The sequence below is a fragment of the Pogona vitticeps genome, chromosome 5 (genome assembly GCF_051106095.1).
Source record: "Pogona vitticeps strain Pit_001003342236 chromosome 5, PviZW2.1, whole genome shotgun sequence".
Classification (NCBI taxonomy): domain Eukaryota; kingdom Metazoa; phylum Chordata; class Lepidosauria; order Squamata; family Agamidae; genus Pogona; species Pogona vitticeps.
This window is the reverse complement of record NC_135787.1, coordinates 17,428,180-17,442,313: the sequence shown is the minus strand read 5'-3', so window position 1 is coordinate 17,442,313 and position 14,134 is coordinate 17,428,180. Positions and strand designations below refer to the sequence as shown.

General features: G+C 41.6%; 1 protein-coding gene across 5 annotated transcripts in view; it reads right to left on the bottom strand.

Annotated features, from left to right (window-relative positions):
• The window catches only part of GRID2 (glutamate ionotropic receptor delta type subunit 2), a 963,252-nt gene that overhangs the window by 177,991 nt on the left and 771,127 nt on the right, over positions 1-14,134 (bottom strand). For 4 of the 5 annotated variants that reach the window (XR_012087806.2, XM_073001950.2, XM_078394564.1 and 1 more), the window contains exon 10: positions 11,976-12,173. The exons of the other annotated variant lie outside the window; for it this stretch is intronic. Coding sequence is in view for 3 of the 4 variants with exons in the window: in XM_073001950.2 (XP_072858051.2) it covers positions 11,976-12,173 (198 nt within the window). In the remaining variant the exon portion in view is untranslated. The remainder of the gene's footprint in view (positions 1-11,975; positions 12,174-14,134) is intronic. 5 annotated transcript variants of the gene reach the window in all.

Genomic DNA, 14,134 nt, shown 5'->3' with positions numbered 1-14,134 from the left:
CCTGGTACCTTTTCAATTAGCTACTGTGAGAAGTTACAGAAGCCTTACAGTGGACCCTCGACTTACAGACGGCTCGACTTACAGACTTTTCGAGTTACAGACTTCTCTGGCTGCAAAATTTAGATTCGACTTGCAGCCAGAGAATTGACTTACAGACCAGAAAAAAACCAAAATGGAATAAAAATAGAATAAAAACCACTGGTTATGGGATTAATCGGTTTTCAGTGCATTGTAGGTCAATGGAGATTCGACTTACAGACTTTTCGACTTGCAGCCACCATTCCAATACGGATTAATTCCTTAAGTAGAGGGTCCACTGTATTTGAACACCAAGAAATCCTGCATTTAATTGTCTCGTGCAAACTGTTGCAAGGCACAAAGGATCTCCTTGACACAAGTTTTGTCAAATTCCCCATCCCTATAGAGGAAACAGGCAAACTATACATTACAGATAAAATCTCCTTAAAAGGAAGAATTCCGTAACAGCAGAACACATGTGATTATCACAGAAGCACAACTTCCATCCTTTCCATTGTTTTGTGATTGCTCCTCTGGAATTAAGCACAATTTTGTGTGAATTAGACACGAATTAGATCTCAGACACAAAAGTTTGCCTGAATCCTATGTTTAGAATGCTAAGATGATTTCAGCTCTAGCGGCAGGTTACCTGTAATGTATGTGCTTCACTACCTTGAACGACTTTGACTCAGTGAGTCCTGCGTTTACTGCAGGATGTTGCCAGCATGAGCAGTGTTTTTCCCATCCATTCTCATCCCCCCCCCCCTTACACGTTCTATAACAAATGCCTTAGAAAGATGTTTGGCAATTGAAAACTATTCTCAGCTGGCAAACATGACTGATAGAGTTGTGGAAGATGTAGAATAAGTGCATGCTAATGGCATTTTAATTTGTCTCTGTGTCCATCAAGTTTTAATATGTATCACTACAATTATTTTGTAGGGACGTGGAGGCGCTGCGGGCTAAACCACAGAAGCCTGTGCTGCAGGGTCAGAAGACCAAGCAGTCGTAAGATCGAATCCACGCAATGGAGTGAGCGCCCGTCGCTTGTCCCAGCTCCTTCCAACCTAGCGGTTCGAAAGCATGCAAATGCAAGTAGATAAATAGGGACCACCTCGGTGGGAAGGAAACAGTGTTCCGTGTCTAAGTCGCACTGGCCATGTGACCACGGAAGATTGTCTTCGGACAAACGCTGGCTCTATGGCTTGGAAACGGGGATGAGCACCGCCCCCTAGAGTTGAACATGACTGGACAAAAATTGTCAAGGGGAACCTTTACCTTTACAATTCTTTTATGCATGTCACATTGCAGTGGTAAGCATTTATGACATCAATCTGTATGAAATGAACTGAAATCCATTCAAAATTGGTTCAGAGAGGCTGAATAATCATTTTCTGTTACCACTCTATCAACTGAAATCCACATAAGAAGATTTTATGTATATATCTGCATGTGTGTGTGTGTGTGCTCTCTGTGCACACATGTATCTCTATATTTGAGGGATGTGAAGTGTTTTCAGACACATTTGCAAATATCAACCAAACTGTGAGAATTCATGTATTTCTAGAATGACAGAGGGTGTATCAACCCATGGGCATTTACAGTTAGGAGGAGCATCCCCTGTTGATCCCTTGTATTAAACCTAGCATTCATCTATTGCAGTTAGAAAAGGGGGAATAAAAACTAAGGAAGACACTGAGTTGGCAGCACCGGAGAAGAAGGGTATGCTTTTTATCATAGCAATGAATCTTCCTTGCATTTCTGATTACAGTCATTGATTAAATCATCCAAGTTTATACTGTGGCTGCAGTACCACTAATTTCAAATCTAAGGAAGAACAGCTGGGGAGGAAGAAAGGATGCAAAGTGTTGGGGAGCACGCACTTTTAAGTATAGAGCAGCAGTGCCTCGAATTGCACTTTTAAGAGGGAATCTATGAGGAGTGTGCCCTTTTAATGTCCTTTATGCGTTGTCTTCTCTGTGGCTATCTTAGGAATGTGCTCCAGTCTTTGGTAAGACTGGGACTGGTGGCTGGAAGAAAGAAAGGGAAAAATGCAACAGAGTGCACAGCTTTGTAGACCACTGAAGTTCTTTTGTTCTGCCTGTACGATTCATTATCCGTGCTCTTTGTGTTTCCCTGTTCACAGGCACAAGAGGCTCAGGGTATTTCATGGAGAACTGGGAATGCACAAATACCATCATGGACTTAGATAAGGACCAGCTGACAGTATCCACAAAAGGGCACACAGCAAGACAGGGAAGAGGGGACCAATCTGGGGCAGGCACAAATTGGGTCAAGGGGCTAATGTCCATCCTTGCTAATATATATTAAAAATCATATGTGACGAATGCTCACAAAATGTCTAATTCTTGACCATTTTCCAAGTCTCACTTTGTTTTTGTTTCCCTCCATGGCTTGCCACAGTCCTGTGGCAACTGCAGCGCTCACAAATATTGTGTCTTTTATCTGCCTTCCCTCCCTTACCCCCCCCCCGAAAAAATAGCAGTTGAAGAGACTTAGATTGGGGAAAGATATAAAAAGGGCACACAAGAAAGAATTACACACTCTCTTCCTGATCTCCAAGCTTGCTAATTGGTGAAATAAAAAAAACTGTCCAAGATCCTTCTTTGCTTACACAATTTATAGGGCACCCTAATTGTCGGAGAAATGCTACACAAGTGCACTTCACCGAGCGCTGCTCTGTTCTAATGCGGGAAATTTCTGTTTGCCATAGCAACCACCATCTCCTGCACTATGTCTCTCCTGCATTGGCATCTTAGAGATATGTCTCACCTCCACAGTGAGGTGCTCTCAGCAGCCCCATTATGTAAGGGCTACCATTTTCCACACTAGCGTGCAAATATAATCTGCATAATCCTAACAAATTTTTGAATGCAGAGACCCATACAAGCTCACCGACAGCAGCACAGAATGGAATATCTATCTTCGTTCTGTTTGAACTGGCTATTGGATTAGACTCTAAAGCAACTCTACAGATTTCTGAATCTATGCCCATTTCTCTCTACTTTTCTTCCAAGCAGAGATAGGCATGAACCAGGTGTTCCATGCTTCAGCATCCTGCCCCCTCCAGCAGGCGCCCACTTGGAAGCAGCATCCTAGGATCCCTGCACCGCCTCCTCTGGGCGCTGCCTCTGAGCGGGCACCAAATCATAGAACACCTGTTTGGCCATCTGCCGAACTGGCTGCTTGTGCTTATCTCTACTTCTAAGACAGCTACTGGAATGCTGAGCTTGGGAAAGTTATGTAACTCCCAGGATCCCTCAGCTAATGTCGCCCTCTTGACTGGCTTTCTGTTTCTTCTAACAGGTAAGAAATGTTGCTGGAAAACCCAGAAACAGGACACTAAAGCAGTAATTGTGCTCCTCTTGCTGCCCTCTTGCAGCTGGTAATCTATGACATGCTGACTCTGAAACTGTAGAGTGAATATAGCCGTCAGGACTAAAAACTGAACATTTGCATACTTCTTCACAAATGGGACTGCGCAACTTGCTCCTGGCTGCACAGGCTGGCCCTACTCATAGGAGGCATAGTGGAGAATCAAACTCCCAACCTCTGGCTCTGCAGCCAGATACCTAGCTCATTGACCTACCCAGCCAGCATATTGGTACTAAATTACAGCAGCCATTTCCCCTGGCCCTAGAGGTTTCCAGTTTTTAATACTTAAATTGTAGGGATGTATAACATGATCCTCTACAATACATGATGGAAATTGTTGTGCCTGTTGCATTTGGCTGGTATTAATAGAGAGACAATGTAATTTGGGAATTTACCAAAACACACAGGCTAGTATTATATGGCTAAACCCACCTTCAATAAGCCCACTGACTCAATAGGATTTATATAGATGTTGAATTACCATTCTGCAATTGATTCACCGCATCTATTCTCTAGCTGAGACTCCTGCAGAGCAGAGTGAAAAGTCTCTGAATATGTGTATATGTGAGAGAAAGAGAGAAAGAGAATGGATCACTCTGGCTCTTCCTGGCCCTTTGAACCTGGCCTTTGCCGAGGGAACAACTAACCCTGGTTTTCCGTAGCTACCTTAAGCATACTTTTTGCCCTTCATAATTTCCCTGCTCCTAGACCCTATTCAAGTGCTATGAATTGTAAATGCAATCACACTGTTCCAAGGGATTGGAAGCTCTGCCTCAACAGCTTGTACAGCTTTCTAATTATTTGAGCCAAAAACAAATACAGCTCCTTTACAGACCTTCCCCGGCAACATAGGGAGAGTGAGAGCAGAGTTGGCATTGAGCTGCAGCATGCATCTTTTGTGCCCTTTCCACATTTATATCTGTAAACATCTGAATAGGGCACTATTTTCCCAAGACTGGTCCTTTGACCTATCCATGACCACCAGGCATGATGCCTCCAGCTTCTCTGACCAGCAATTCCTAGAGCTTTCTAGCAACACCAGCTCTTGCTCCTTCAGGTCATCAGTACATCTTCCCTTTGGCTGCCTTACAGCCTTCTGCCATCAGGGAGCAAAGCTGAGTTCACAATAAATAAGACAAAAAGCTGCTTCCCAGGAACAGCTTGCGCTCAGCGTGAGATGAATCTCTGCTGGCAGCTTGCCTGATACTGCCTTGAATGAAACATGGAGATAGAGCAGGAGAGAAAGCGGGAACAAGTCTTGCTGCTTGCAGTGAAAAAACCGTGATGTAGGTCATTGGCGGTTGGTGGTGATATACTGAGAAAGCTAGAGACAAGTGTGGGTAATACTTTTCGTAGACCACTAAACATAAGCTAGCTTTTGATCCCATAAATCAGGCCAGGCAACATAGAGGAGCTACTACTGCTTCTGCTTCTTCTTCTAAAAAACAAGTGTTTATGTGAAACAACATGCCACAAAAAACATGTTCCCAACAGAAATATATCAGATAAGAGTTTCCTAAGAGTAACATACAAATTTGTGGTTTGTTTCTTTACTTTCAACCCCCAGCAATGTATTTGTATTAACCCGCCTGCCATTCTACATTCCATCAAGACAAAACCAGATGTCTCCTTTGGGGTGATTGCACCCCAACTATACAACTCCCCACCTAAGACGGGTTATTGGTCCCATCTTTGATATGTGATGAAAACTTTTTCTCAGTTGTAGAGACCTTTTCGTTTTGCCAAGGTTTTGGCTTATTTTGACTCTTCTTTTAATCTCTCTGGCTTTAATCGTAGTGCTATGAAAGGTAAGTCCTTATGAAAGGTAAGCTCTAAGTGGTTTAATAAATAATCACATAAATACTTGCAGCCCACCTTACATCCACACTCAACTTATTTCATCTAAGGTTTGCTACTTTGCCTTGCATATATCCAGATAGTTACAGGGCTTCACAGATTGTAAAACTGCAAGCCTAGGAAGCGTCAAACCTATAGGATTGGAAAAGTGCCCACGGAGTTGTTGAAAAAAGTAGTTTTTTGAACCTCTGTCCAGGAGTCATGAAGCACTGTTGGGGGAGTCTCTGATAGATTGGCCCTGTGAGCTGCCTGCCTGCCTCCCCTCATATTAGTTTCATGAATGAAACAGCCATGTTTTGAAACATCTTGTAATGGGATATAGTTATCCACAACAGTACCCAATATCAAAAGGAAAACTAATTTCAGATCAAATAAGCCATCCTTGTTTTGCTTTCTTCTTCCCTCCATGTTGTCAGTACAAAGAACCAGCTTTTCTTTGGTTAAAAATGACAAATGCAGAATACTACACATGCTGATAAACTGACACAAAAGATCTATGTAGATTGATATTCAAATTTCATCAGGAAAATGAACGGTGGGTTACCTAAAACTGCCCACTCACTTTTGTGGTGGGAACGGAAAAATGGGTTAGGCCATTTCAATGATTTCTTCAAAGAGGTGACAGAGGAAGAGAGAGTAAAGGAAACACATTGTGGGAATAACTCACTTTACTATGTGCCCCTTCCACTTAGGGTTGTGTTGCTGTCACTCCCTTTCTAAAAGTTCTCTTTCTTCTCTCATCTCCTCTATTTTGTAGACACTTCTGCCTTCCCTTCCCTCCTTTTGCCAGCTGCAATGGTAGTGGTGCATTAGTCACTGCTAGCTTTTGGAGAAAAGGTAGTGGTCATGCTGAGTGGAATATTGTGCAATTTAGAGTCCAAAACAGGGGCTTTTTCTAAGTTCTGTGGCACCAGTGTTCTTGGAAGACCAGTAGGGGGCAATGGACTTTGATTCAGAAATCTCCAGTGCTGCCATCTATTCCCCAGAGCTGGGAAGACGTTTTGTGTCAAGGAATAATTTTCCCAGCCTCTACTGTTAGCAATGAGTGGAGTACAGGTCTTCAAAGATGAGGGATGTAAGGTCTCCGGTGTGTGTCTCAAACATTCTTACCCTCACCGTACATAGCTCACTCCAGTAGAGGAACTGGTGACTTTGGGGAACATGAGATAGAAAAGTTCCCACACAGTGGCTCTTCAAGGCACCCTCCTCAAGCAACATCTATGTTTGTTGAAATGGTAAGATTTGTATGAAACTTTGCATTCTGCATGGATTCAAGCCAGGGCAGGGCTGAAGATTAATTGTGAAACGGTCGGCAAATATATTATGCTTCCATGGTGTAATGTATTTATGGCTGTAAACATTTAAAGCAGAATTAATTAGAGAACCATGGTTTATTAATTACAGATTAGTGTGTATGTACCCATTCACACATCTACATAATACAAATGTTATTGTGCATCAATAAAACATTTTTGGTTGATTGTAGACCTTAGTTATTATGCATGGCTATCAATAGCTCTCTCTAAGTGCTTTGAATTATTCATATAATGTGCTAGCCATTAAAGCCAAACCATATTTTTCCTCTAGACTGGTATGCCCTGCTTATTTGTGGTTCCTCTTGACAAAAGGAGAGTGTTACAAAGGACCATAACCTTTGCTTCCTTTCATTGAGGCCATTTTTCTTTGCTTTCATGGTGCAAGTCAAGATAGGAGGGGACTCAATAATCCCCAGAAGCAAAAAGGTGATGTCTGCTGAGGCTATTTTTCTTTGCTTTCATGGTGCAAGTCAAGATAGGAGGGGACTCAATAATCCCCAGAAGCAAAAATCTGATGTCTGATGCTCAACTAACCATAGGTGATGTTCAATTTATACAACTTCATTACAGCAGACTATACTACAGGTGGGGACAATTTTGCATGGATTCCTTGATCTCTGTATACTAATTCAGTTCTCAGACTTAAATTTCCTACATGTCTTCAGGTCTTCAGGTCCCAGAAGCCTTTTCTAGGATGGCCAGTGATTCTGGGGGCTGAAGTTCAAAACATCTTGTGGACCAAATATTAAGAACCACTGTTCCAATGTATCACTCAGGTCTTGGGTAAGATTAACTCAATGTTGCACCACAGTCTTTCCTCCAGAACTGGATCCTGAACTGGCACATCACAGGGTGCAAGACACATCCTCTCAGAGTCAAGCTACAGCTTGCTCCCTCAAAAATCCTAACAGATGTGAGTGAGGTGAGGTGAGGAAATGTGCGGTTGCTCTGCTTCTTGACAAGGAATCAAGCATGTCAACAAGATATTTCTGTGAAAGGGAGTTATATATTGGTATGTTAGCATGATTTCTGGGCATAGAATGCAGCACTACGACACCACATGGATTCTGTGTCCCTTAAAACAATAAATGCATTTAGAATTCCAAGCATGCATATTTCTATTTTTCTTCATTTCTCCCCACTCCGCTGTGGCCATCATCCACCTCCTTAAGTGCTGTTACTGTAATTGGGTTCACTCCCTGTCCATGCCAAGGATATCTCTTAGTTTAAAATATGCACAGTCCCTTTGCTTAGTGCTTCAGACCCATCTGTGTGCTTTCTTTCCTTCTAATGAAGATCTTGGCAGTATCTTGGTCCCTTGTTTTCTGGGGCAATAAGAAGACTGAGTCAAATATCATTTCACTTTCAGTCTGTCACATCAGAGGTCCCTTCTGCTCAATTAGAGAAAACAGAATTTTAGGCTATTTGTGTTCTTAGCAGGCCAAGGCAACCCAAACCTAAATGTATATAGTACAACCTGAAGACACAATTTTCCTTCCCAGAGGATAACTCACAGGTCATTGTAATAAGCAATCAATGTGTACAGCAGAGCTAAAACAGCAGACAAATTGAGTTATTTATTGGGTACACCAGTTCCATAGGATTCAGTGCAATTTCTTATAGGTACCAGCCAGGGTTATACATCGGACTTTAATGAGTACCAAATTCTAAGCAGAAATGAGCTGGTTCAAACTGTTTTGGAATTCAGCCAAAGCTAAGTATGAGCCATTCAAATCACACCAAAACACACCGAGCTCCTACCAAAACATCACACGTGATTTGATATCAAAGGGAGAAAACAGTGTGCCTGGAAAAACTGCAAAATTTATTGCCAAGCTTGCTAAGGTGGGAAATAGTGAAAAGGAGAGGGTTGTGTTGGTTGTAGCCTTGCAATTCACAAATGTGGATTCTGATTCAAATATATCATTGTGGGTCACCCAACACATTGCTTGGAGGATGCCAAAGCAATATCTCAACCTGTTTTTAATTTATTATGTGCTCTTTTGTTGTTTTGACTTTGTTGTTTGACACACCCTGTAGTGCTCTCTGAACAGTTTACAACATAATTACGCAAACAGCAACTTTGTCCCCCAGCAAGCTGGAGTACTCATTTTACTGACCTTGGAAGGACGGAAAGTTGAATCAAACTCAGGCTGGCTACCTCAACCTGTCAGGATTGAACTCAGGTTGTGTGCAGAAGCTTGACTGAAGCACTGCAGTTTAACCACTGTGCCATGAGGCTCTCTGGTATTTCTTGCTTTTCTGGAGGTGGGAGTTTAAAGATTTGTGCACCCTTAAGCACGTTTTTAGTTTGTGGTTCTTACCAGGACCTGTTATATCTATTTTAAAACTGCTTTCCTTCCCAATTCCAGCTAATAATTGTAAAAATCTGTTTATTTCCAGCCTAATTCTATCTTTCAATTCTCATCCATTCCTCAAATCCCATTCTCAATACTTTTGCTTGATTTTTGCTGTGGCTTGTTAGTAGCTATATGTAGGCATGTAATTTCCCTCATACTCTAAGTTCCCCATCCTACCACACAATTTAGGACCTAGTTGAATAGACGTGGTGGCGCTGCAGGCTAAACCGCAGAAGCCTCTGTGCTGCAGGGTCAGAAGACCAGCAGTCGTAAGATCGAATCCACGCAACAGAGTGAGCTCCCGTCGCTTGTCCTAGCTCCTGCCCACGTAGCGGTTCGAAAGCATGCAAAATGCCAGTAGATAAATAGGTACCACCTCGGTGGGTAGGTAATACAGTGTTCCCTAGTCACGCTGGCCACGTGACAACGGAAACTGTCTTCGGACAAGCGCTGGCTCTATGGCTTGAAAATGGGATGAGCACCACCCCCTAGAGTCAGACACGACTGGACTAAAAATGTCAAGGGGAACCTTTACCTTTAGTAGATTCTGTATTAATTATATTCAGTGTAACTGCACACACACATGAGAAGGGGAGGAAAAACTCATATATAATACACACAGGAGCTATTATTGAGTACACCTTTTTTGCCTCAAACTTATTTTTTCATCACTCTTCGTTCTAAAATTCTTCCAGATGCTTAGGTGAAATCACTTTTTGACATATGGACAGAAATTGATGACAAAACCACAGTAGAAGGGAACATGTTTCTCCCCCCATCAACTGTAAAACACAAAAACTGTCAAACCTATCATTCTCAAATTTAGCAGTTTCTACAGGGAAACTCGGTGCAGAGTTTTCATACAAACTTCTGACTGCAAAGCACTGTGGAGGGTGAGGAGTGAATCCTTTTCTGAAAACCCTCAAATTGTAAAGGCTCCTCTTGCATGAAAACTTTCAACTGCTCAGCCTGGCGTTGATGAGGTTGGTTCCCTATAAAGGGTCACCTGTGCTTTGTACATTCAGTCCAATGCTGCCAAAATGCAAAACAAAACAAGACCACTTTTCAGCTATTTGTTGGTTGCCAATAAAATGGGAAGGTATATAGATTTTTAGATTTCTGTAGAGTTGTTCTTATTTGGAACTAGATGACCCCTGAAGATGTTCAAGTTAAATAAGGCCTCTTTCTGAACTGGCAAAATGGCATCTGAATGAAATCTTGTGATTGATGCATATGCCTAGTACAAACTACATATCACACAGAGCTCTGAAATTCTTTTCTCCATGTTCTAAAATCCAATGAACTTGCACAGGTGGCTGTTTCACCATTTTCTGAGCCACTAGAAATCATTTCCCAAAATACCTCTTCATCCACACAGAAGTTCCCATGTTCACTTCCATCCATCTTTATCCTAATGGATAAAAAAGCATGAAATCCTGGGCATCAAGAACGATTAAAAGCAAAGAATACCTTCACTGTTGTTGTTTCGTTGTTAAATCATATCAAACTCTTCGTGACCCAATGGACCAGAGCACTCCAGGCCCTCCTGTCTTCCACTGCCTCCCGGAGTTTGGTCAAATTCACGTTGGTAGCTTCAGTGACACTGTCCAACCATCTCGTCCTCTGTCATCCCCTTCTCCTCTTGCCTTCACACTTTCCCAATACCTCCATACCCACCCTTTTATTCAAATACCTTCTACTCAAATAACTACAAGGAAGGAAGGAAGGAAGGAAGGAAGGAAGGAAGGAAGGAAGGAAGGAAGGAAGGAAGGAAGGAAGGAAGGAAGGAAGGAAGGAAGGAAGGAAGGAAGGAAGGAAGGAAGGAAGGAAGGAAGGAAGGAAGGAAGGAAGGAAGGAAGGAAGGAAGGAAGGAAGGAAGGAAGGAGTCTGGCTCTCTGTCTAACATATAATTTGAGTCTCACTGGCCAACTATATTTGACATTAAATTTATCTTTGCGTTTAATACAAAGATTTTTAACTCTCACTCAGGTCAATGAACTTACAGAAAGTGATTACTGAAGTATCTTTGGACCTCACAGGATATGCAATATATTGAGTCAGTTTCTACTGACACAAGGCTCAAGGATCATGGTCAGGGTTGGGTTCATAAATATTAATGTACGTGGTTGCTATTTCCCAACCACACTGACAATTACAAAGTTCCCTCCAGGCCCACTGACGACTAGAACATGTCACTTCTGCTTCTCTGCATCACGGCTGTCCAAAAAAATAAAAATAAAAAAAAAATGGCATGGAACATTTTTGTCTTGACGTATTACATTGACTGGGACAAAACAAAAGTACCCAGATGGCAAAATAGATTTGTTGGGACAACTTTTGTTCCAGCTATGTTTTGCCTGTGAAAGCAAGGCAAAACAAACAAATAAACAAAAAAAAACTGTGACTGAATCATGTGAGCAGACTATAACATTTCAATGGATGATGTCATAAAATGTCTACCTTGTTTATCCTGTGACTCTGAGGTACTAAAATGAAGGTTAAAATGCAAATTACATGAAGCTGAATGGGGCTGATAACTGAGGTGATCAGAGCACACACAGAGAGGGAATTTAATCTTTTCCTCCCATTCTAAACTAGCTCAATGATGACCTTTCTTCTGAAGAAAGAATATACTTCAGGGAGAAATTTACCACTGCCACCATGGGATTATTTTCTCACTATGAAAACAACCGCCATTTTGCTTGGGACTGAAACAAGGAGAAAAGGTTTAAACTCCATCTATGCATGTTCCCAAAAATTAATTTTTTAAAAATCTCTGGCTCTTAGATGCAAAGGCATCTTATCATCACCTCATTTAGACTCCTGTACGCTTGAGATTGCTGAATAAATCCAACTGAAATGGAATGGTATTTAAGTGTGTTATTATCAGTTTAAGTGCAATTAATTTCACAAGGCCTTTATTTTTGGGGGGGGGATTTGTGAAAAACAATTACATGATGGGGGGAACCATCACACAAATACATTTGTGTTTTCTCCATTTTAAGGCAATAATTGGTTATATCCTTACCTTAAATACCAGTTCTCCTATGAGTCCATTCCAGGTCCCATTCTCCAGGGGGCGCCCATACTTGTGATCTGGTGCAACATAAATTTCATATGTGAAGCCAAGGTAAGTGGATAAGGATTCCAAGACATCAATCGAAAAGCCCTGGTATTTCTTTGGTTTCCCCAAAACATTTTCGGACACCATCACAAATGGCTCTTCCTATGCAGGAAAGAAAGAGAGGCACTTGGGTTCCCTGGTTAATACATGATGCATCATGCTTCCTGCAATAGATGTTAAAGTCTTCCAACCCTTATTTTGTGCACTATGATTCACCCAACATTCTCCACATTGCCCTATACATTTACAAAACTTTTAACATTTAATATGTTGTACAAATAAAAAAAAATCTTGCAAACATACATAATTATTGCTGGTCATGGAAATAAATGAAAACTACTTCTTCCTCCCCCTCCTCTCTTCTTCTTCTTCTTCATTGTCTTCATCATCTTCATCTTCACCTTCTTTCATTCTCTCCCTCCCTAGCTTATGAACTCAAACAGAGCATTCCCCAGATCTGTCTGGAAGGAGAAAGGGTGCACATCAGAAGAAAATGGCTTTTATATTGGGAAAGATTTATGTGCATCACTTGTTGGGTTATTAAATAATGATGGTTCATAATTCAGAATTTGCATTCAATCACTCAAACACGACTGCTAATTGCTCGCTTGATTTATAAGACTATTTAAACATTCAGAGAGTTTTATGGCTCGTTGTAAACTTTTGTGAAACCCTGTACAAAAGCTAGCAGGTGAAGAAGGGAGGACTGAGGGCTGGCTTCTGCTACACATCTTAACAGCAACAGGATTAATAACCCTTCGCCATAAAAAATAAATAAAATAAATAAAAACATTAAAATTGTACATATGTTGTCAGACCGCAGATTCCACCATACTTTAGTATTGGCTCTGCTGGCTATGTCTGATGGATTTGCACTTCAGCAAAATCAGGACAGCTGTCTGTAGGTTTATCTGTTATGGAATATTTCTGTAAGATTTAGGACATTTTTGGAGATCCCATCAGCATCAGTGTTCATGCCAACACTGAATATTGCATTGAATGAGGGGGAGGGGCCATAACTCAATGTCAGAGCAGAAGGTTTCTATGCAGTTAGTCCCAGGTTAAGTCCATGGCATCTTCTGCTGAAACAACCAGAAAGCAGCAGCTATGGAAGAATTTCTTTGGAGCTCCAGAAAAAAATGCAACCAAGTGGAGTAGAGAATACAAAACACCATTCTGTTGTGCTGTTTATTTTGCACATACAGTTTTATTTTATTTATTTATTTTTTTGTATTCTCAAAGGCTTTCACTACACCAGAACACAGAGTTCTAACTCCTGTCCTCTGAAGATGTCAGCCACAGAGACTGGCAAAACATTAGAAAGAAAAACCTTCGGAGCACCGCCTGGAAAACCTATAAAAACCATCAGTTTTATTTTTTTTCTTTACCCCTCCCCCAAAGTGGTTTATGAGAAAAACAAATACTGTACAGCAAAACCATTGATTAAAAGGAATGGGGGGAAAAAGTTCATGACTCCAATTCATGATAATCAGAGATGCGATTTTTGGAATTCCAGGACTTCTAGTCCCAAAGGTTGTCTGGAACCTCCAGGTAAGCTTCTGGGACTGGGAGAAAAGAAAGAAAAATGCAAAAGATATGTCTGTCTACCAGCATTGTCTGCTTCATTCCATATGCATTGGTTGGGAAGAAAAAGAGAACACACTTTATCCCCATTCTTTGCTGAGAATCACCCTAGTGCACCATAGGGAGGGTCATCTTCCATTGAACTTCATAGGGGTGTCTCTCATTGAACTATTTTCTCCATGGTGCACTAGGGCAATTCCCAGCAAGCAGTGGGGACTCAGCGTGCAATCCCTTCTTCTCTCCAAATGATGCATGTGGAATGAAGCAGATAATGGCAGTAGAAAGATACAGTGGTGCCTTGCATAGCGAGGTTAATCCGTTCCGGATTAACCTTCACTATGCTGAAGCATCGTTGAACGGGGCAGGAAATTCCATTGGAATGCATTAAACATGGTTTAATGCATTCCAAATGGGCCGAATACTCACCGTTCAGCGATGCTTCTTAATGGCTGGCAGCCATTTTCGCGCCCTCCCCTCGC